Consider the following 25,491-nt stretch of genomic DNA (forward strand, 5'->3'; position numbering starts at 1 on the left):
TTAACCAAACAAGTTGGGAAGTTACATAAAAATGTGGATACAAACAATATTTGCTTAACAAAACACATTACGTTATTACCTAGTTTTGTGTCTTGTGTGTTCATTTGAAAGTGGTTAACAAGCGGGATCTGCTGCGTTATGGCGTAATAAAATTGTGACGGACAGTGTAATGGGATCAATAATCCTGTTTACCTCGCGGCCCCTTTGTCTTGCACAAAGGGAACCAAGCATCTAGCGACATCAGTTAATCAATAATATCTCATACTGCACAGAAAGAAAATCGAATTGAAGCAGTTGCAATTAAAAGGATGAGGACACTGAAGGTCCTTGTCCTTTTTCGCTGTGGGTCTCTGCCTTCCTGAGTTGTGTGCCCTGGACATGGGTTTGTGTGCTGGACTCTGAGTAACAAAAGACAGGGAGAAAACATGCGACTGGGGACAAGCATTGTTTGACATGAACAAAACATGTTTTGTATGTTTTTCTTTGAGTGAGAATAAAGCTTTTATAGCAACAGGGTTCTTTGTTAAACTTCTATCACTTCTGTGTATGGAATGTGTTTCTACTGTAGCACTGCATGTGTGTGTGTCTCTCTGAAGCTTGTGTGGGTGTGTTTCTGGATACACAATGTACTACGAATGGCTCTCTTTTTTTCCCAATCTCCCTCTGAAATCCACACACATCTGAGCCTCAGTGGACACAGTCTTTTCCCTGGCTTTCATCCCATTGTCTTCAAGGAGAAGGGGCTTGTTGCACATCCTCAACCAGCCGGGGGCTCCACAGTGTGCTGATAGCATGGGAGCAACAAGAAGGGTGGTGGAGGGGCTTGTGACAGTGTATTACTCACTTGTGGAGTGAATGGGTGAATCAGCATGGTTGGCTCATAGTGCAGGATGGGCAGCCTGGGTGAGAGCAGGGCATCAGATTCAGACTGAAACAAACACTACAACGAAAACATATACAGTCCCGATCATTCTCCTTTTCTTATTCACTACATCTTTTGCTCACCCCCCTCCCCCCCTCTCTCTCCTTGATGGATGCACTGGGCATGTATCATCCCTGTCCTCAAACCCTGTTTTTGTTAGGCACATATTACCCAAAACATCTTCTACAGTGTTGTGTCAAAGTGATGTGCTGGCTACCATATCAAGAGTTTAGTTAGGAAAGAAACAAACATTTTTAGACAACGTTCAGATTCCTGGTTTAAGGGGAGGTCAAAGTTCATCATATCACTCTGGTTCGTCCTCTTTTTCCCCTGAAGTCTCTGATTGTGGAAGGAGTTCCTCTTCCTCTAAAGCCAGCACCTCTTCCCTTTCGTCAAGGCCGTCGGTTGACGACTCCTCTTTGCTTGCTTGCTCTTCCTCTTCCTCGTGGATGGCTGTGATTGGATCAGAGGGGCTGCTGATGCAGTTCGGGTCTCCTTTCTGAGCCTCCTCCTGGACTTCTGTGGCGATCACTCTTTTCCACATTTCATGGTTTTCCAAAATATGCTGTGTGATCTGGCAAAACACTTTTCTTCTGCTCACCTTTTTGGTTTCTTGCCGCTCTGTCAGACACAAAACAATTAAACAAATCCTTAGAAAGTGCATGATGATAAATTATTAATTTGGCATTTTAAAAAATATGCTTGTTTTCCAAATGTTAAATGAAACGACTGGTTGATTAATTTGTTTGCTTTTTTGAGAAAGACAATGCATGTTAATGAACATCACCAGAAAATACACAATGTGAAACAAGCTAGACTGAAGCAACAATGCTAATTTACACCTGTGATCCCAATCTCCTGGTTGAACATAAATACAACAACCAACAGCTTGTTATCTGTCCTAACAAGGACAATTGATGGGGATATATCTGAAAAGTGTGACTACAGTGACACTACAGTTCACAAACAAGATATGGTACAAGCAGGCTATGTATTATCTGAATGCTTCCAACCAATGGTAATTGTTATAAGGGCCAGAGTGACGACAAGCGTCGGCGAAGGCCCTATTGGAATTGCTATGTTTATTATTATTATTTGTAGTATAAAATGATAACAAACATTATCATTATTATCATTAACAAAACAAATGAAAATTTGACATTTTAATGTCGCTGGACATGGGTGGGGCTAAATTGCAAAATGGCGCCCCCTAGAAAATTAAAAAAAAAACCTCTCCATTTGGCTTACTTTGTTGTAGGCGGACAAAAATCGGTACACATATTTATCATGCCAAGATGCACAGAAAATCCTCTTAACGACATGTGAAATCTCAACAGGAAGTCGGCCATTTGAATTTGAATTTTTGACCTTTTTGATCTCCTCCTCCTACAGTAGGGATTTCATCCGATTGACTTCAAATTGGCTATAGACCATCTAGATGCCATTCTGATCAAAAGTTATAAAAGAATGTCTGTAGGTCAAAGGGGCGTGGGGCCTTACGAATTTTGGCGACTTTTCCTTTGCTCGCCATTTCACTTCGCACAGCTCTAACGCCCACATACGTACTTTATACGATCAGCTTCAAACTTGCTGGACTTGATGATGGCTCTGCCCTGAATCGACCGATGTATTACGTAACATCCCACTTCACTCATAGCGCCCACCAGTGGTAACAGGAAGTGACCAGTTTTGTCTTTTACATGTACTGATGACACCTAGTTGACCCCATCAACTTCATTCCACTTCTAAAACATGAAGAACTAGTTGATGAAGCGATATCATGAACGCTGTGAAGCTACGAGTAACGGCAACCATGTGGCAGCATGGCCACTATCAATCCCTCGCCAAGGAAATACGTTTAGCTTTTTGATGTCTTTAATGAACTTGTATCATCATGAAAATTGATACAAGTCAAGGATGACGACCTCAGTGCCTCCATATGCTCGTAGGCGATCTCACTCATGTCGCCCCCTTGTGGAAACAGGAAGTGCCATAATTTACATCAACATTGTCAGATTTGCTCCTACAGTATGATGAGGTTCCCTGAACGCACCTGCCCACATATGCTTACCCTTCTACTGCCCCCAGATTTGCTCGAAACTTCACATGTGTGATATTGGTCCGCCTCTGAGCTCACCTGCCCACATCTGGTTAACGACCCCTGGTGGATGAACAAAATATTGCATTTTTTTTCCTGCCAGGTTTTCTCTACCTTCTCGCTTTGTGCCACAGCCCCCGCATGCCTCAGGCCCCCATGGTTGCATTGGTGAGCGAGGGCCCGATCATCGCTGCTTGCGGCTTTAATTCCCCCTGTGTTTCCAGTCTTTGTACTAAGCTCTAGCTCCACATATCACAGCCAGATTCACACACACCGACTCACATTCACACGTGGAAGCTGCACAGAACATCCACAATCTGACCTGCTGATCTGATGTGAGCAGCTCCACATCAATCCTCTCATCTCATCTACCAGGCAAGAAAAGGAACAAACATATTTCCAAGAATGTCATACAGTGTCTTTACATGGGCCATTCAGAATGTAGCTAAATCAACTAACTAAACTGAATGGGCAAAGCACAATAATATACACAATGTGCAGCCAGTGTTATGAATAACGATGAGGTGGATATCAGTTCTGTACTTTGAAACCACCTTTTCATATTAATCAAGGAACAATGCCCTTTCACGTCCCATTTAGAAATTAATTTTGGTGCACATGTTGAATAAAGCAGGTGAAACCGGGCGTTACTTGGATATGGCTTCACATGGGCTTATTAATTCGACCCTGCTCTTTTTTCTACTCCAGCAAGATTTAAATCAAGTGACGCCGCAAAACCTCTCAGACTCAACCCAGTGATTGATTTCCTTTTGTGGATCTCAAAAAAGATAAAAAAAAAAAGAAAAAGCTTCACCAACAAGTGCTGATTTTGAATCTTTACTTGACCTTAATTTTCCCTGAGAGATGAGCAAAGAATCAGACACTCTCTTCAAGTGCAGTCAAATCTCCTCAGGTCTCATCAAGTGATGTAGGCTGTATAAGTGCTCACTGAGACAGATATCATTAGAGGACATATCCAACTCAATAGAATCAGTGACATATTCTCTGCAACATTAATAACTTAGAGGTTGACATACGAGAGTTGTCAGAACATGTCGATGCATCCTCATCCGCCGTGTCTTCCTCCTCCTCCTCCTCCTCCTCCTCTTCCTCCTCCTCTTCTGTAACTTCCTTTGCCTCCTCTGGCGGATCGACCCAGTGTCCCGGCATAAGAGCAGCAGAGTTGTAGGAGGAGCACAGAGGCCCCACAATGTGAGTGATGAACGACTCCTGTAGCTTGGCGAGTTGCGGCGCGGACCTGTCCATGAATGGGCTGATGGGAAGGCCCAGGCTCGCTTCTTCATCACCCTAGAAGAGCACAAACATGGCAAATAAATCAGGTGCACAGAGATAATAAAATCTAAATGTACAGGAAAATATCAAGACAATTACTGTCTTGAAATAGCCTCTCCAATCCAATGAACATCACATCTTAAGATTGCATGCCACATATTTGAATTTAAACAATGAAAACTGTTTTATGAGTAATAGAGTTTTAAGGCTTTTTAAAGTTAGGGTTAGGGTTAAGGTAACAAGCAATGATCATGATCACATATGGATACAAACATATTATTTTATTGGTATCAGAAACTGTTCACCTCATGAAGAACAGAACATTGAACACATGAGGCCATAGCCTACAAAAAAACATAATAGGTGATTTCTCTTTAAATTACAGTCTTTTACGCTGAAAACATGTTCAACTTCTCTATTGTTTTGTAAATTAATATTTTGTGGTCATTACTCTGCATGTTCATTTTTCCATATGCACCTTTTATTGAGAGAACCACATCATAGAAATTAAATTACATTTTGATATGTAGTAAACCTTTATTTAACCAGGCAATTTATTAAGGCAATGGCCTGTGAGATTCAGATTATCTTCTCCTGCATGTAGGATAAAGTCGATATCGCTCAAGTTGTTAAAACTTAGATATACAGTTTGTCCCCTATACAACTGTGCTGGCACACACAGAACATCCCAGACACACTGCCGCTGGGTACAGCCTCTTGAAACTAGGTCAAGAAGTCTACATTTAGAAAAACATCACTGGCTGTTCGGTAGGTATCAGTCATGTAAATGGGACTGATTGCAGAAATTGTCCACGGTAACGGCTCTGAAATCAGTGTATTCATTCCCATAAGGTCACTGTTAAGTGTAAGTCCGACATACTCTAAATACTCAGTGTAATTATTTTTTTACCACCAAATGAGGAGCTGTTCTGTCCTCATCCTTGGGATATTTGTTATTTATTAATGTTTCTGTTTTGCATCCAGAGAGACAGAGCTGTAGTGGACACGCGTTATAAAACCCAAGGTGTCTGGGTCACATCTTTGGACTCCTTCTGCTGTTTGATTGACTTGTGTTCACATCGATCTTGATAGGAAATAAATAAAAAATGGAATAGTATGAATTGAATTTCTTGTTTGATAATACAGGTGACTCTGTTAGACTGCTTTATGTTACATCGAGTGTTGTACTTTCATACATTGTGACAGTCATGTATTGTGCATTTGTGTTTGTTTGCTAATGTCAGGGCTTTCAATGCAATTCATTACTGTGGGAGGTCAGAGGGGCAAAGCTTCAATTGCTATGGCAACCAGAAACCTGGATAGCAGATCAGCGCACTAGTGGCTCCTGATAGAGATAAATATGTGTGTGTGCATGTATGGTAAGAACATGGGTTGGGTGCTAATGTTTGGAATATCAAAGTGGTGCATTGCAGAGCATAATGTAAATGCATTTGTATGTGTGTGCGTGTGTGTGTGTGTGTGTGTGTGTGCGCACGCATCCATACTGACTGTGTTGTCACAGAGTCCTGTCCTTGTGATCTTCCTGTGTGGCTGTGAATGAGGGCTGTCAAGGATGACACATTTAGGTCATCCTTCTCCCTTCTGAAGAGGAAAACATACGCACTTCCTCCATCTCTCACCCGCTCTCTCTCACTTCATCCACCCCCCGATGCTCCCGCTCATAGGACATACATAATTCTCAAAGCTATTATGAGAGCTGAACAGAAGGTTTGAGAGAACTGGCAGAATGCTAAGCATTAGACACAGATCAGAGGGAGGACATTTTCTTTATCAGCACAGTTCTGATTAGAGGGTTTGTAGCAGAAACACAGTGGTCTGATTTACTTGCGCAAATCCCCTTCATTAAAAAATGACTGAATGAACAAAACAAACAAAACAAAATTCAACTGTGCACAAATACAATGATTTCCTAGCACTGAGGGGAAATAATATTATGGATACCACTGAGAAAAAAAATCTGCAATTGCTTCCATTCTCGCTCAAGAGTCTCCAATTAGCGCGACACCACTTACAGCCTGTTGTTGCTAGGCAAGTAATCATAGCTCTCTGGCTAATCAGATTTTATCTTTGTCGACTTGAACTCACCAATCAGAGGCATTGCTAGTTACGATCAGGATTTGTTGCCAGGCATCTGTCTACAATAGTCTCTCACAAATTCATGAGCTAGAAATTGTTCTAAATATTCTATTTCTATTCAGAGGGAACATACACTTAAACACAAAAATACCCTGCTGAAGGGTCCTCAATCCCTACCATCTGCAGAGGTGCTATTATGTGGTTGACTGACCCATGGCCTTCTTGGGGAAGAAGGAGGATAAATACCCCTTTGGATCAATGGAAAATTAAAATGCCATTTCATCCCTTTTTACGGTATATATTATTTCATTGTGTGTGATTTCTTGTTTTTGGACTAATTCTTTTCTTAACACAGCTGTAGATATTTGATCTGAAGTTAAGTTTTCAAGGGCTTTGCACTGACACATTTGCACATGTGTACAGTTTTTAGAGAAGGTTTTCACGCTTTATGATCATTGTGGAGGCCATCCCATTTATATCACTTAGAGTAAGATTAAAAACAAAACACATCTTTGTGTATTGCAGTGCAGTCCAAAAACTACACCCCCCAATAAGGACTCACCATTATAACCATTAAGGGGGAATTTATTACAGTACGTTTTAGTATTTGTTACCAATAAAGTACCAGCTGAATGTCTTTTTTGACATCTGTTAGCAACACTTTTTGCACATGGATATATTTTAGGTCTTACTGTATACATTGCCGTCTCTCTCTGTACTCTGTAGCAGCTAACAACCATTTGTTCCCATTAGTTTGCAGATATTTTCATATTCATACCTGTTCGTAGAATTCATTGACGATCCCCTCCGTCCACTGCAGGTGTAGCTCCTTACACTTCAGCGGTCCATTGACATCAGCCAGCTTGATGCACATCTGGCACACCAGCAATCGGTCGTTCTCGTTGGTCCAATCAATTGCGGACACTCTTTCATCACCCACCTGGGGAGATGTTCACAGGGAGGTTATGTCTTGAAAAAAGAGAAACTCACTCATGGATTGTAAGAAATTCCCTACTGACTGGTTGTCAACATGAATTTAGGACAATCTGCACGAAAAGGTCATTTTTACTACAGGAACTGATCTAAATATTAAATAAAAGAACCTAAGAAGAGATAATCAGTAACTACTTCTGGATGGTCACATTTTCAGATTACTGTCTTTACCTTTGCATTAAATTCTGCGAGGAAATCAAAGTGCTTTTTGAGGTCAGTGGCCAGGATGGCTTCAATGACTAGGAAGCGGAAGCGCTTGAACTCCACGTGCTCAAGGTTAACCAGGAAGTTATACTCGGGTCGAGACATGAAGAGGTTCCAAGCTGAAGCTGCATGATGGTTTTCTAGGACCGATCTGTCGTTGTATAGAAGGGCCTGCAGAGAAGAAAGAAAGTGAACTTAAGATACAATTATAGCTGCTGCAAAAATCTAGTAATACATAAATTACATCTTGCTTATTGCAGCACATATCACAGCTTGGTGTTTGTTTATGGTAAGAGTTTACACATACTCTTTGTCCACATACAGTAAAAGCAGAGACTTCTTAAGAGTCCTGAAGTTGCAGGAATACCAATTTATTTACCTGTGGTGCACTGGTAGCTACTAGAAAGGCGTTGGTTCTTCCAGGGTGGTCATAGTCATGCATGGCAGCGGCTACATACAGGGCCATGAGCTCCAGGCCTGGGATAAGGCCAGCCAGGGAGCCGTAGCCTTCCTCCAGCACAAAGTTCATCTTGGATGCCAGGAAGCCGGTGGCACCGGGTGTAATGCCATTCTCTGAGTCTGCAGGCAGAAAGAGGCCACTTTGATTTCTCACTATAAAACCTAAGGTGTGATTAGATTAGTTTCTCAAATGGCAATGATAGAGAAATAATAAAAAATAAATAAATATAACAAGTGAAGAGTGATGGTGGGTGTACTGTAGCATAATTTGCTATCACACTGTGCTTGTGAAATTGTTATATAAACGGGTGAAAATAAAAAAGGCGGAAACATTTGCTGAAGTTGTATGAGCTGACTGTGGGTCAGGGCAAATAAGGAAGACCTTAATTATTCAACTATATGTACATAAGTAACTCATTGTGTGCTCACTCGTCCTCTGTTTGTGTACACTGCCTGTGAACTGCCTACCTATTGTGACTCGGTTTCTGTTTGTTTTGAAAGCCTCAGTGGATGTGTGCAACACTCATACAACTGCTGTGTAACAGTACATGTTTTATCCAGATACAAGTATTTTCATGCTACAAACATTTTTTTTTTAAATTCTTTTGTAAAATTACATTTGATGATTTAATTAGAAAGTGGAGAGAAAGCGAGAAAGAGATAACAGGAGATACAGGAAAACAATAATAATGACAATACTAATATTCTTTTTTTGTTTTGAAAGGGACCATGTTCAGCTTTAAATAAATGTCACCATTTCATGTGCCACAATATAGCTTCAAACTAATTTACATCTTCAGTCCCTCTGTGAACTTTGTGGTTCATGGTTGGCATCTGAACCGCTAAGGCTGATGGGTGCACAGAGGTTGGATTTGTTTTGACTTAAAACAGTGATTGGAAATTAATGCATGTTGATGATTTACACCACTATAGCCAACAACAACAAAACAATAGAGCTTTACAGTGTCCAGAATAGAGGCACGTGGGAATGACCTGGAGGTTTTGTCATGAGAAACCACCATGTGTGTATGAAGTCCTCACCAGTGTGTATCCCATTCTCAGTGAGCAGGCAGGGCAGGCCTGGCACAGGCTGAGTGGTGAGGTACCAAACAGCATGCAGCACGTCAGTGGCATGGATCCGGTTGTGATCTGGGGGGAGTAAAAATACATTCTTGCTGACACCAGTGGAGGGCAGTAAGACCACTGTAATAACATCTCATTCATTCATGCCACTGCTCAGTTTAAACCATTTTACAGTTGAACACGATAAGGCTGAAAAAACAAAGCCCCTTTTTTGCTCATTAATCTGTAGAGCATTTGAAATAAATACAGTACAAGGCTCCTGTGTTACTGTGCTTGACATCACATCAGTGCTAAGGATTTTTACAAAAAAAACTCTGACTTTTGTAACTTGCAAATGTCTCCACTTATATATTCTTAAGTGCTGTAACACAGGTAACTGTAACCCCTAACCCTTTTCAAACATTTAGGGATGAAATTCTTTCTTTTAAAGGGACTGATATTGATAGTAGTCGAATGCTATGATCCTAAAGCTGGGATACTGAAATTTTTTTTTTCTAAAGATATACTGTCACTTCTGTAGATGAAATTGGTAAAATCTGCATGATGCATAATGCAAAAACAACACATGTTGTGATGAGCAATAGAGACCTAAACAGTTATTTCACAGTGCATAATTAATAGCTGCCTCCCAGATACTGTGCTTATGAAAAAGGCTATGAAAAAGGATATCTACAGTATAAGTTATTTAAAATGTACAGGTAACGTCATTAAAAACCACAGCATCTAACTGTTCTGATTGTAGTCACATGTTCTTGTTCAAAATGTATTTTTTCATGAATTGATATAAACACCATACATATTTGATCCTCTTTTGATATTAAACCCAAATATAACCACATGATATTATTATTATCAACTGTAAAAAAAAAAATATATATATATATATATATATATACCGTATATATATATATATGAACATACCAGAAACTGAAAGGGAACATGCTTGTTACAGTTAATGGTGCCTTCAATTCTCTGACAAAGCAGTACATCCACCTTGTGGCAGATAAAGGTAAATGCTCCACAGCAATACTTCATGTGAACATAGGAGGGATCTTCTTCTACTCACAAGGGATGTCCCTGTAGCCGTTCTCCAAAGCATGGAAATAGTTCATGAACTCCTGTACAGGAATCCTGAAGGTCTCAAACAGACCTGTGTCCTCAAAGAGCCTATAGGAAACCTGGAGAGAGAACACGAGGAAAACAGCATCACTGCCGAGAATCCAGTACGTATTAAAAGTATTACATGAATAAATTATGAATATCAATTTGCAGGAGGGTTGTTAAATCTTAATTAAGTCCCAGTATTACTTTGGCTCATCGTAAAAGTTATATTCTTGTTTTGCATTAATGCGTTTTAGTGACACTGTATCTGAAAAGCTTTTTCAGGTACAACCAATCAGCGATCAAATCTGCTTGTTAACCTAGACAATCCTGCAGTTCTGAATGACACCCAGTCCTTAGTCTGGATATTAATAGCTTTGCATAATACTTGTATCTGTCACTGATATTTTGCATTCATGCTCTACTGCATTGAAAGCTACTGTCATCACCACATTAAGTTGCTAATTTCATGAACGGGAAAAGTTCTGTCAATATATGTTCCTTTTCATTGACCTAACTATTGATAGATTTTCATGAAATAAAATTTCATACAGGTCGCAGCCTCGCTAATAAGCATTTACCTGACTGAGGATGCAGCCCGTCTTGCCCTGAGTCTTCTCCACTAGACTGAAAATGGGAAAGTTCCAGTTGTTGAGTTGACTCATCAGAGGCTCCAGCCCTGGCATCATTAGAGGTTCCGGGGCCAAGATGGGTTTGTCCTGACAGGTGAAGGCAGAGGGGGGGGGGGGCAAAGAGGAGAGGGCAGTACAGTTTTGTATATAAGCTGCATTCAAATTTCAGTCTCCAGTATTTAGCCTGGAGGGCTACAATTATTTTCAAATGATTTATCTTATCTTTAGACATATCCAATAATGGCAGTAATGGCAATAATGTACATATTTGGAGGAATCTTGAAGCACATTTCAAAGTTCATTCTAGACAACAGAGGCTTATTTTGTCAATGCCACATTAAACCTGTTCGATCTCCTACCTCTGGTGATGGCAGGAGTGGGTGAAGAACAATGCCCTCTGTTGGATATTCCCTGCAACCTTCCCTGGCCTCAGGCGGCTTCTTGCTTCCCTCTCCCTCCTCTTCATTCTGTGCAAAGTCACTGCTGTCACTGTGGTTGGTCTCGTAGGTGCTGTCGTAGGTGCTGTCGTAGTCTGATGAAGCTACTGCTCGCTCGTCTGGTGTGGGCAGGGGCATTAGACGTTTCAAGAGAAGATCGGTACAAGTGAATCAAATTAGAAGATGGGGCAAATGAGGCAGTACAACATAATATTGTCATTAAATTCACAAGTATGTCTGTCAATGTGGAAACTTCAAGCTTCATTACAGTGTTGTGTTTGTGAAAACACTGCTCCAGTGTGTAATATGGGGGGTAAAAACGTGATATCTAGCGTTCAGATTCTAGTTTGCAGCGCTCACTCACTCGCTCACACTCACCCCTCCCATCGGCAAAGTGACGGTGGCATCCGAGGACAAAAAAAACTTGTTTACTGTACCATGACTGGGACGATTGGGAGTATTTAAGGAGCATGGAGCGATGAGGTAAAGATCTAAAGTAAACCATTTTAGAATATGTCTGCTGTTTCCTCCTCCTCCTTCTTTCCTTCTTCATTGGTTTATTTATGCAAGGAAACTCGCAAAACGTACTCTCTGGCTGGATTTTCCGTTCGGGCTGCCGTACAAACATGGCGGCGCAAGATGGTGACACTCTCTAAAGCAAGACCCTTGCTATATGTATAAAGAAGAATTATAAGGCTATGAAAACCAATCAAATTTTATTTTATAGTGATTATACACTTATACAAATATATTCATGGGTAGTATATTCAAAAATAAACCTTGCCAATTATTACACACTGAACCTTTAAGCTGCATTTACTTGACTCTATGGTACAAACTGTACAATGTATGTCAGTGTATCTGAAAAAAGCTGTGTCAGTGGTTTAATCCTGTAAGGTGCTATTCCATTGAGTGTATATGTGCATATACTATGTGTGAGGTGGAGCCCAATCTCAAGTTGGTTCTGTTGTGTGATGTTAATTGTCTTTCTTTATGTTATTGTCATGTTTTCCAGCTGCAAACCTACAAACCTTCTCTGCTATTTACCTGGATGGCGTATTCTGTCTCCTTTGTCGACAGATCCTACTCCATGGTTTAGTCGGTTGTTGAACGGCCTGCCACAGCTGATAGAAACACAGCAGAGGAACAGGTTCAAGGGACAAACTCCGATCCACCCTGTTCATTCGCTCTACTCTGCTTATTGGGATAAGACCGTTACCTGCCGCAGAGTGATGGAGGCCGCCAGTGAGGGGTGGTGGAGCTTGGGGCGCTCTGACTGTGAGTTAAGGCTCTGTGATGGCTCTTGGGGGCCACAGAGCCAGGTTCCCGCTCTCTTAGTGGCTGAGCCGGCTCAGGAAGCTGTACTGGACATGTCTTTATCGTAGGACTGGAGACGGGGGTGCCCTGGACGGGAGGAGACGGGCACGGAGAGCCCAGAGGTGATATGTTGGAGGGGGGGAAACCTGAAAAAGAACATTTCTATGATGATCTTTTTTTAACCTTCATAAAATCCTCAGTATACACAAAGGTAGCGTTGTACACTACAACACCTGGTCTCCCCAGTGGTTTGCTGTAGAGATGGTTGGAGGTGACAGGGGCAGCACAGGAAGCAGACATGGAGCGGCTCTTTGAGATGGTCATCATCACTGAGTTGGTCCATGATTCACTGGTTTTATACACGGAAACAGTCAAGATTAATAAGCGACTGTGACTGTCATCTCGATTTGTTACAATTCCAACCTATTGTGCTCCTCATGGTTTCAGTGAGTGTGAGTGTGTGAGTCATTCGGAGATATGACCGTACCTGTCTGTGGTGTGTTTGATGCTGGCGGAGCGATCCCGGCGCACAGGGCCCGGCTCGATGGTGGGCAGCCCCGTGGCCGAGGTGGTGGTGGTCCATGTTGATGAGATTCTCCTCAGCAACCCCGGGGGCAGACTCCGCCTTAGACGCTGCAACGCAAACACAAAAATACACATGTATACATTATTCACAGAGACAAGCAGAAAAGTCTCTACTTATCAATGTCTCTATACCCACTGACATTAAAGCAGAAGTAAGCGATCCGGTCGTTTTGGCTAATGCTGCGTTCCAGGCAGGCTTTTGAAACCGTAAATTACAGCTTCAAGTCACGACTTACGACTTTGTAGCGTTCCAGGCAACCCACTCGTGTTTTTCCGACCTGTTTTACCTGTGAAAGTCACTATAACGGCCACTCGTAACTTCCGACCCGTTAGCTCGTACCAGATCGAACTGGTACGACTTGAACGCACCATAACGTCTTGTCAGCCGATGGAGTTAGCAGCCCCCGCCCTCGTCATGGATCTATTGGTCCTCGTCCCTACGTCACCACATTCAGGCGCATCCCCTGGCTGCACACACAGCCCTTTATGCCGTTCTCTCTCCTCATTGGATAAAACTTGTAGGATACGAGAAAAGTTTTCTCCTCGGCTCAGAGCAGAGCAGAGTGACTGACAGACCCGTGTTTCGGTCCAAACACTCTATGTAAGTGATTGCTGTCGGAAGATATAACTATTTAAGACTTATATTAACACAAATATATCGCTTACTTCTGCTTTAAATCATCACAACATTTGATAATAAGGAGAAAAAGAGACATTTTTAAAATGTACAACTATTACAATAACTGCTGTTTTCTCCACCATCAATAAACTAGAGGGATGCCATATTTGTTCTTCCAGCTCATTCCTGTTTTGTTTTTTTTAAGCATATGGAAGGCAGAATGGTAAGTAGAAAGGAGACATGTCTGTTTTCCCCCTGTGGTGTCAATCTATCCAATGTTGTAAAGTTTGTTGTTGAGCCACGAGCTAAACTCAGTTATTTGTCAGCTTGTATATTTGTACACTTTGTGGATTTTTCAAACACACACTCACATGCAAACACACTCCCTCCCACACACACAGATCACAGGGGTAGAGCAGAATACAGAGGGCAGCAGAGGTTCAAACCTCACATAGAAAAAGCAAGCGTCTCATCTCTCTCTCACTTATCTATTCACTTATTAAGGGAGATAACTATACAAACATGCAAATGTACAAATACATAAATCTCACATCTATCCTTCTACAATCTAATCAAAGATTCCTAATAGTGTGTGAAACATACTGCAATGCAATGATATTGTAGCTGATTTATTTTTCATACTACAGAGAAACGATCCTCTTATAATCTTATAACATTACAGTGTTCTGTGCACAGTATGTGTGGTGTGATCTGAAATAATATGAATCTGTTTAGAAGCTGCTATAAACTAGATAAATAATGCTGTCAGAGAGAAGGAGACCCAGGATGAGACTTGAATCTCCTCTTCTGCGACAGGAAAAGGGGAGTCTGGGCCTGCCAAATTTAAATACTGCTATTGGGCTGCGCAGTTAAATGCAGCAGTGGCATGGATTAGAAATGATCAGGAAACTGGGTGGGTCCAGATAGAATAGAGTACAGCTGGTTATATCTTTATCAACACTGCCCTTTATTAACAAATTGTTAATAAAGGGCAATTGAACCCACTGATATTCCTGGAATATATGGATATATACTGGAAGCTATACCAAAGATACATTTTACAGATACTTTTACTGATTGCTACGAAAATGATAACTGTTAACCGGAAAGATAAAAAAAACTATGGACCATAAATCATTGGGTACAGAGACTGAAAAGGGTCTACACGGTGAATGAGTGCAAGTCTACAACTGAAAATAGAAACTTTTGAACAGACTGATGGAGGGATATGGGTTACTGTAATATTGTCGTACTTCTTTATAATTGATAGGACATTGCTGTAAATTCCCCTTTTGGTAGAAATATCTGTTTTCTATTTGACTTACTTTTATTTCATTGTTATTGTATTTCATTTACTTGTATTACTTTAAAGGTTATAGCTACAACTTTTTCATCAAAAGGATTAATTTTTCAAAAATAATGCATCCACAGAATGTCTAGAGGGGTGCAGAATTAAAGTATTCATTTTACAGAATTAAAAAAAATAGTATATAAATAATTGTTTAATAAATTTTGGCGGGTCCGAAATATATAAATATTTACATCTGGTTACATTGGCAACGTCGGCATGGAATGATCTCTGTGGCAACAGCATTAGAACGTTGATGTCATGTGTCTTCTGCTGTAACTGGCAACCAGTACAAGGGAAGGTTGGAGCGAGAGCAGGCAGTGTGAGTGGAACAAGAGAAAATTAAACTTGTAGCTATCACCTTTAATCAATGTTTTGTTTTGTGGAAAAATGAAAATAAAAAAGAACTAAATAACAAGTAAAAAAAAAAAAATGCTGTCAGAGTTGTACAATAGGAAAAGAGTTGTACAATGTGAAAGGCAAATGAACGTTATGCTGACAGAAGCTACAAGCTAAAGTTAAACCAACACTAAGGAACTTTTCAACCTTCATATAATATTTTCAAAATTTCACTTTCGCTTTTTTAAATTTCACTTTCACTTTCGCGAGTCACGACGAGGAGGGAGCAGGCAATGCGGCACCTTTCTGTCGGATTGTGTACTGTATGTGTGTTTACTGAGAAATGATCCGCTGGTAACAGAAACTTAGTTTGGACGTCTTCTGTTAATTTCCATGCACCGGGAGATCAGGATGTTTACGGCGCTATGCGCTAGTGCTCATGGGAAATGGAGTCTTCCTTCAGGCAAAACACTACCGCTTTGGGCCACCGGCGCCGCCAAACTCAACCAAAACTGAAAGTTCTTTAATACTGCTTTAAATTGTTCCAGAGCTTTTAACAAGAAATGAAACAAAGTGTTCTGCTGTCCTGTTGAGCCAAGTCACACAAAAAAAAACCTGAGTAAGATGTGGCCTTGGGTCACCAACATTTCAGACTACCTTTACTTAAGTGCTATTTCTGTCCTTACTTCAGAGCTGTACATCGGGGCAACACAAGTCAGCTGAATCACCAATGTTAACCCGTTCCCACATGCAGACAGCATCTCACCAAGTTCCACTACATGGGTCAAGCATTTGAGTGCACTCAGGCAGCATTAAAGCTGCTACTCACTTTCCTGGTAGGCTACCCTGCATTGCATCACACGCTTTATTTAGTTTCCTTACAGCCTTAAGTGCCTGCATACATTTTGAAGCACCAGCCTTGTAAAACATTAAAAAGCCCTGTGGAAGTCTGTGCGTCATTGTTTGCTACATTAGAGCTCCACACTACGCCAGCAATGAGTGAATGAGTGAGACAAAGGGGGGGGGGGGTCTACAAAGGAAGAAGTATACCTGGGTTTACTATTGGTATGTGTTTGAGTATACAACAAAGCACACAACAAATACCAAAGCAAAGCGCCAGCTATGATACAGCTGGTTATACAAATACAACAATTCAATCTTCTCTGATCCAAATAATATTTTCCTTCACTGGTTTGATGTTTTACTTCCTACTGGGAAACATTCTTTAACTTTAAAGGGGAACTCCACCGATATCATGCATCAAAGTCTGTTTACCGGTCTTGGGGAGAATCACTGTGCACATGAAAAAGTTTGTAAAAAACCTTTTGAGCTCCAGAGGGAGCAGTGTGGGGGCTGGTAAATCACACTGGTTGGGTGTCAAGACTAGACGTTTTGAAAATGAAAATAATCTGAGGCTGTGGAGTTAGAAAGAAATGAAGTTACCAAACTTCAGTTGCCTGCTTCTAATTTCTGCCCGGGGCTAGCTGCTGCAAACACAATACATCTGAACCTCTGCCAGGGTTTGAAAAGGCAAACAATATCTGACAGAGGTCACCTATACACTGGCATATCACAAGCAGAATTGTATTCATCTTATATTTTTGGAGAATCATCTGAGAGGTCCAGACCCTCAGGTGAGTTTTAATTGTTCTGATCTATATAAACAACCCTGTACAACCAGCTGAAGCTGTTTTTGAGCAGAATTTCTTTAATTCATGAACACTGAGGCTTCTCACTCAAGGACGACCAACGAATGCTTCCTAGTACTAGCTGTTGAATTTCCAGTTCCTTAGTGTTTGTAATACTATCCAGGGCTTGAACTCGACCAGTTTTAAATTCCGAACACGTAATATAAAGACACAAGAATGAAAAAAACAAACATTCACATTTTAAAGAAAGACAAACTTTTACCTTTGGAATGGCGAGTCTCTCTGTTTTTTCGGGCCCCTCCTCTGAGTCAGAGCAGGTGTGTGTGTCTGCAGGGATGCGAGGCCGGTGCAGTGGCTGGAGACTGAACTGGGTGCTGAGGAGGTTGCTGACGGCCTTCAGAGAGCTGCAGGTGTTAGGGGGCAGCGATGGGTCTGCCAGCAGGTCTGAGATCAAACCATGGGCCTCACCCATCACCGCGATGTCCACTACCACATTGGTGCCCGAAGACTAATAGAGAAGGTGGGAAGGAGAGAGAGGCGGGGGATATAATAAGATAGCACAACAGGATGGTGTTTGCCCTAACGATACTAATTCAAGCATCCTACAATGTGAAACATTAAAAGACATCCTACAGCATCACTATAAGGACTAACATACCTCACTCCAACCCCACACATAGTTAGCTGTCAACGATTCAGTGTATTGACTGATAAGCTCAAAGGCTCATCTATGTCAAAGGTCAACCATGTGTGGTCCCAGCGATGGATTTCACTGTTAATGCCAACATGTGCTAATCAGCACCTCTTTAGCTTATAATCAATTTCCTCACACTCTTAAACACATGTAACCCCCCACATCACACACACAGTTATGTTTAGTCATGTCCACTGCATGCATGCAAAATGTAACATTTGTAGAAAGGAATGTCTTTCCATACAAATGAGTCTGGAAGCTAACAACACAATCTGCACATGAAATGGGACTTGAGATTATGAGAATTTGGATGTAATTCACAAATCGTCAAACAAACAATTCAACCAAGGAAGAAATTCTCAACTGTCCCAACAGTCCAACTGTTTGAATTAATCAGATAATCTGAGCCATCTTCTAAAGGAAGGTAGCCTTTTTTTTTTTTTTTATTGTTCTGCAATAATACAGTGAAAACATATGACATTTTTATGTTCTAAGATCACCAACAATGGGTCAAATTGTGTTTTTACAAGATGTAGAACTCTGCATTTAATCTGCAGACTTGTCCAAATTAACCAGGCACTATACTGTAGGAACCATGATATCAGGCTGATTAACCCAGTAAAAACCTATTGTCATTAGTACTTTAATTTACATGCAGCGTGATGTTTCTTTTTTTCTCACCCATTTCAGTGCAAACAGCCACTGCTCCAGGCCTGCAACTAACTACAGTATTATTTTCATTAAAAATTGAGCTACTGATTATTTTCTCACTCTTGATTGTTTTCCTACTGAAACATCTTAAAATGTGAGAGACCTATCAGACACAGAGGAGAGAGCAGAACAACAGCACTGAGTTCACTCAGCGTGACTGGAAATACCAAATTATGATTAATTAAACACATTTTAAAATAAATTCCAAAGGTTCAAATGTTGCTCTGCATGGAAACATATTTGTGATAAACGATGTGTGTAATTGTTAAAAATATCAGTCACTGTCATGTTGGCATTATGATGCTGTTTATTAAGCTGGCAACAATGAGAATCTCTTCACACACTCATTTTTTTATTGTAAATATTTTCAATTAAGTCACTTGATAATAGATGAATAATGAATATTATTGCACATTCTTTGTAGGTGATGCCCTGTACAGTATGAGTGGGCTCTGTAGATCTGGCGCTACATCAGCTCTTACAAGATTCAGGTTAAACGCACTATAGTGTTCATGGTTACATCAATATTAAAGGTGATAGCTACAAGTTTAATTCCTCCTGGCCAGTAGGTGTTGCTGCTGTCGCTCCAACCTTCAGTTTTACTGGTTGCCAGTTGCAGCAGTAGCTAAAGTTCTAATGCTGTTGCCATAGAGATCATTCCATGCCGACGTTGCCAATGTAACCAGATGTAAATATTTATATATTTCGGACCCGGCAAAATTTATTAAACAATTATTTATATACTATTTTTAAAAAAACTTTTATTCTGCACCCCTCTAGACATTCTGTGGATGTATTATTTTTTGAAAAAATGAATCCTTTTGATGAAAAAGTTGTAGCTATAACCTTTAACTATCAGGCAAGAGTAAAAAAAGCTCGTAGTTCTAGCTCCACCTCCACTTCGTGCAGTGGAAAAGGACTTACAGATCCTTAAGAAGTGGTTTGATATAAATAAATTATCATTGAATTTATGTAAAACAAAATGTATTATATTTGGCAACAGAAAAATTAACAGAATAATCAAACTAACGATTAATGGTGTCGAAATCGAACAAGTCCAGGAACATACATTTTTGGGAACCATTATTGATAATAGACTCAGCTGTAAATCACATATTGATTATATTAGAACAAAAGTCTCCAAAACAATCGCAATACTACATAAAATAAAACACATAGTGAACAGAAACTCACTCTACATACTGTACTGTTCCCTCATACTTCCTTACTTATTGTGTTGGGGTATGCACCAACCAATCTGCTCTTCACCAGTACCAAAACATTGAAATTCGAAGACCTGGTCAATTTAAACACTGCTGTAATAACCTACAAGGCAATAAACAACCTACTTCCACCCTGCATACAAAAGCTGTTCTCAACTGAGTCCCAGTATGACCTCAGGGGGACCTGCATTTTAAACAAACCAAAAGCAAGGACAAATACTAAAGCCAAATGCATTTCTGTTATTGGAGTAAATTTATGGAATAGCCTTGACAATGAATTCAAATCTTGTACAACTATTAGTTGGATGTTTAAAATCAATGTATTGAATAAATATTTAACACTAGGATAAAGTAAGTTAATTATTATTACTAAATTATGGTTCTGCTTGTTTTGTTTTGATACTATTCACTTAAATTACTCTACTCTTCGAGTGTAATCTTCATACAAATTTTGTTTTGTTTTGTTATTGTAATTTTTCTTCCTGTAAATAGGGTAGGCATTAATAAGCTTTGCTTCTGCCTTCGCCCTTTCGCCCATATTGATCATGATATTTTGACTTGTTTGTGTATATGTTTATGTTTTGTGGAATGGACGAATAAATCAAAAATCAATCAATTTGTTAAAAAAAAACACTCAAACAGATCAACCAGAGCGAGCTCTAGAGGCGACTGTGTTGTACCGCTCAGGAAAAGTGCCTTTGGTCAAACTGTATTCTCTTTCCGTGCATCCCAGACCTGGAAACAAATACCTAGCTTCTCAAGACATGGTTATTGGAAAATCAGATCTGTGATCATAATCCTGTCTAAAAGTGTACGTCTAGTCCAATTGGTTAATTGTATGGGGTACCACTCTGTATTTTTATTTCTTTTTTTTGTATATTGAATATTGTATATAGGCCTACATATACTTGTATAGTAGTATTGTATGTATCTCAATTTCATACAATAGTGTGTACATAATACATTTATGTATACAATCCTGCACTTTATTGGGGCATTGTGCAATCAGAATAAATTTAATCTTGCACTCATGCACTCGTCACTTTAGCAAACAGCACTTTAGCACATAGCACTTTAATTAGCACTGTAGCACTTTATAACTGTTCTGTAATCTCTTGGTCCTCTTACTACTTCTTTGGCCAATAAATGTTGTTCACGTCATATATGTTTGTGTCAAGGTGTATCATGATGCATTGTTCTATTGTCGTAGTCCTGCCTCTTGTGCTTTTATCTTCATTGTTTTTATGTCTAACATCAACCTACTAATGGGACTGGGGATGGAAATGAACGACTACAATCCCACATATTTACACGACAGTGTAACCAAATAGAGAAACAGGCTGTTCTGTTATACAATCAACTCCTATGACCACAAATACAGAACCTCTTAACATTATGAAACTAGTAAAAAGGGTCCCTTTGGTCATTGACCTTTCATACGCCATGCAGATCCAGATCCGTGCCAAAACTTAATGGCTTATCGCAGCCCATGTGCCATTCCTCCATCCATAGTTAGATACAAATCGATTTGGCAGTTTCTGTCAAATCCTGCTGACAAATAAATATAAAAACAACTAGAAAGGCCATCAGCATGTTCATTTGCCAAGGCCAAACAATCCCACTGTCTGCCAGATTTAGATTATTATCTGATTCTGCACCATAACCATACCACATTATTATTATTATTTTTTTTTTTACATCAAGTACATGAGAGTTGGGGTGTTGTATACAGCTCACTATAGGTTGAGCAAACCCCTTTGCTGCATGTCATTCCCCCTCTCCATCTCCTTTTCATGTCTCTCTCCGACTATCCTGTCAATTAAAGGCGAAAAAGCCCCCGTCCCCCCCCAAAGAAATTAAATAAATAAAGTGTCAAAAGGTTTAGAACAGTGACACATAATTTCTGAATCAGGCCCTTTCACTGGTTCAGCAGGAAATAACAGGAGCGCTATCGGACCAATGGACGTATGTTTTCTTGTCTTCCATTCCTAGGCTCCTCCAACATCCCTCTGTTCCCCACTGTGCCAACTCATGGAGCAAATGATCACACATGATCAGCCTTCACTCCCCCATCTGCTTATCCCCTGAGGCTGCTACTCTGGGCTTAACAACTGGCTGCAACCTCTCCGTTTGCAACTCTGCTTGTATCTGTGCCGAACTTTCTCCACTTGGGTTGTGTTTTTTTCATTTGGTGGTTTTTCATATCCTGAACAGCTGAACCTTGGAGTTCTCTACTCGTGCACCTTTTTACCTGTACAATTTGGGTCCTTGGTTAACTACAGCTATTAGCTCTCACTGCTGTGCCTGTGGTAGAGTTTAATCTTTGTGAAAACAAATAAAGATGAGTGGGCAGAGCATAAAAGTGTAACGAGTCGGACCACCCCTCTGTATTCAAACAAAGTGACAGGTGATTCTCATAATTTGTTTCCTTAAACAGATTGTATTAGCTCTTCAAACATGTCAGGGCTCAGGGCTGTGATGTGATGAGCAAATGTGCATCAAGCACATAGGATAGCTTCCTGGAAGCGCACATGTCTGTATGTGTGCATGTACGAGTGTGCATGTGTCACCTCAACCTGAACAAAACCCATTAGACCACTCCAGAGCTTTATGACATCCTGCTATTGTGACATTCACCCATTACCTGGCAGTAATGGACTCTGTTCAGCTAATGTCAGGGAGAGAGGGAGATAGAGGAAGCTTGAATGTGTACGCGCGCCGCGTATGTGGTCTTGTGTATGTGTGCGTGTTTTGCGGCTGTTTTTACGGCACTTTTCTCTGTCGGAATACTTCTGATATTTAATTTAGCAGATTTTACCTTCTTTAAACAACAGCCTCCAGTATATAATATGTGGATTTGCAAGTGCATTCAGAGCAATATGCAGTTTTAGAGATGATAGAGCGCTGCTGCGTGTTGTTCTGGTAGAGCCACAGTGGAAAGGCAAGGGAGGAGGTTATTGATTCCTCCCAGCATAAAGGCCCACAGGAGACAGCAGGGGGAGCAATGGTCAATGAGTAAATCAACAGTGGGCACACACATCGATGTGTACACACACACACACACACACACACACACACACACACACACACACACACACACACACACACACACACACACACACACACACACACACACACACACACACACACACACACACACACACACACACACACACACACACACACAGGCATGCATGTACCAGAGCTGCCCCTTGGGACCAGTCTGTCAGGCTTTCAGGGTAATACAGTACATGCTGCACACAGAAAGATGAGTCATAACCCACAACAAATGCAGTGCACTGTAACAGAAGACAATATTAAACACTGCTCTGTGATGATGTGCACAGATAAGTTAAGTAAGATTTGTGTACATTAAGCATCTAAGAATAGAACAACTGATCACTATCCGGGCCACATAACATCATCAGTGTTAGAAGGTAAACCACTGTCCATCCAGAGTGGTGCACACAAGACACACAGCATGCAGTCACAGTTTACAATTTCTAATATACATTCAAAACTGACAATGATGTTGAATCAATACTGCATCAACAACACCATTACAATCATTCAAGTAGATTATGTAAAAATTTTCCAGACAGGAAAAGCCGGAGTGAATGAAATTGTACCACTGAAAATCCCTGTATTTATTTTATTTTATTATTATTTCTTATTAAAATGTGATTATCTTTAAGTATACAAACTTTGACTGCTGACACTGGCTGTGAGACATAATGGCATCTTCCTGACTCTCTCTCTCTCCCTCTCTCTATTACTTTTCCTCAAGTTTCCTTCCGCTTGTCTTCTCCCTTGTTTTTTTTTACCCCCTTGCTACTATATCTACTATTTCCCACTGTTTCAGTCCTCCCTCTCTCCCACCATCCCCCAGTTATCTCCTGAGAGGCAGTTAAGAGATATGTAGACAGTTCAGGCATAAAGGCAGATGGCGAAAACGGAGCGAGAGAGCGAGAGATAAAGAGCGACGGAGAGATAGAGCGAGAGAAAGGGAAGCGATAGACACAGAGCAAAAGAGGAGCTGAGTCCACAGGCAGGCCATGGTCAGTCAAGTGAAAAAGAGAACAGCTCACTCTGGCAGGCCAGCTGAGCTCCTCCGCAGTCTCATCTACAACTGTAAATACAGCACTATACAGTGTGGGGCTGCCCATTGTTTCTGTGCTACACCTGTCTCAGCTTTAAGAATTTATACTGAAGCAGTAGTAGCCAGGGAAGCTACCAGAGGCCAAGTTCATGTTCTGGGTCCAGGAGGATGATTGCGGAATTGCAAACAGTTGCAGAATTACACAGCAGGATTGCCTCACACGGTTGCAAGGCTATTAATTCTTAACAAATGTATCTATTGATTTGTTAATAATGACTAGCAGACCTACGAGCCAGCTGAGATGTGTTGTTATAGGAGCTTTCTGAGGTTGCCAAGATGACTACATTTGTTCATAACAAATATATATACAGTATATCTATATAATATAAAATAATAAATGCTACATCCACCCATACAGGACATGCTGCTCAACAAATAATACCCATTTAGGAACAATATACACTGAGGCTTCTCTCTATTTCTTGTGAACCGTCTCTCACATGTATAACTGACCTAAAAACTAGGCTGTATCAAGTAGCTTAATTTAGACATTGCTTCAAGTTGTCCTATTTAAACCATCTCATCATTACTGATTAAATGGTTCTCGTTTTTCTGCACACATGTGTGCACACACTCACACACGCAAAAGAGGGAAAAGATGCACATATATCATATTAACCAGCACACCAGAGGGAAGAGATTCCAATTAAACCAATACTGAACCTGTTTAGGAGGATGTGTGTTGTCCTGATGGCGTCCCATGATACTTGCCGAGTGCCTCCTCTGCATCATTTGTGTTCAACACAACGACTCAAACCCAGATCTTGCTATCTAGATTCCAACTGACGGTACAGTAGCTTTACGTTGCCTTTCCTTCCTTCCAACTGTGGTTCAAATGTCACAGTCCTAAGAAGTCTCAATCCAAAGCAACTGACATTTCAATAATGTAGCCCACAAACACTTCCTCGCACTCTCCTCCTCCTCTTCTCCTCTCCTCAGCACTCCTCTTCTCTGCTGTTTCATGAACCTCCCTCTGTCCTCTCCACCCGCCCCTGCCTCTGCGTCTGCCAATTGCAAATGTTCACTAGTAGTTCAGTGATGAGAAGACCTGCAGTACACAGAAATCAGTTGTATTGAAAATACCTGGTTGCTAGGATACAGTTCATCGGGACAAAGATCAAAGTGACTCATCGACGGACCATAAAATAGTTGTTTGGGGCTCAGTTGGCCACAGTTATACTGTACTACGCCCACTACCTGTCAAGTGTTTCCTGTGACAGCCGGTGATGCATGACAACCGATCAGCAACATCTGTGGATTATCAGTAGATATTGACTTCTTAAAAGTCACAAGATTTTTTTTTTTTTTTTTTTGACTGTAGATTAGCCTGTATATCCAATATGGAGAAAGTTATGGATGTTGTAAATATTAAATATGTATTCAATACATAAGTGGTGAGTATAGAAGCATGAAGATTTTTCAGTTGTATGTTGAAAAGATCATGCTGACTGAAATCTAATGGGTGGGGAGAGTCAAACGAGTGACATGTGGTGAAAAATATTCACTGGTGACATTCTCACAAAGTTCT

At 40.6% G+C, this 25,491-nt stretch overlaps 1 protein-coding gene across 1 annotated transcript in view; it reads right to left on the reverse strand.

The window, feature by feature from the left end:
• Nucleotides 1-1,226: 1,226 nt before the first annotated feature.
• LOC310995450 (cGMP-inhibited 3',5'-cyclic phosphodiesterase 3A-like) overlaps nt 1,227-25,491 on the reverse strand; it is a gene marked incomplete at both ends in the record, with an annotated part of 59,651 nt that continues 35,386 nt past the window's right edge. The window contains 14 exons of the mRNA XM_083984517.1: nt 1,227-1,543; nt 4,058-4,328; nt 7,189-7,350; nt 7,575-7,778; nt 7,987-8,186; nt 9,108-9,215; nt 10,216-10,327; nt 10,832-10,969; nt 11,242-11,438; nt 12,367-12,443; nt 12,539-12,782; nt 12,870-12,985; nt 13,124-13,269; nt 17,439-17,684. Coding sequence (XP_083840643.1) covers nt 1,227-1,543; nt 4,058-4,328; nt 7,189-7,350; nt 7,575-7,778; nt 7,987-8,186; nt 9,108-9,215; nt 10,216-10,327; nt 10,832-10,969; nt 11,242-11,438; nt 12,367-12,443; nt 12,539-12,782; nt 12,870-12,985; nt 13,124-13,269; nt 17,439-17,684 — 2,538 coding nt within the window. The remainder of the gene's footprint in view (nt 1,544-4,057; nt 4,329-7,188; nt 7,351-7,574; nt 7,779-7,986; nt 8,187-9,107; nt 9,216-10,215; nt 10,328-10,831; nt 10,970-11,241; nt 11,439-12,366; nt 12,444-12,538; nt 12,783-12,869; nt 12,986-13,123; nt 13,270-17,438; nt 17,685-25,491) is intronic.

Source organism: Trachurus trachurus (genome assembly GCF_905171665.1).
Source record: "Trachurus trachurus genome assembly, chromosome: 13".
Classification (NCBI taxonomy): Eukaryota; Metazoa; Chordata; class Actinopteri; order Carangiformes; family Carangidae; genus Trachurus; species Trachurus trachurus.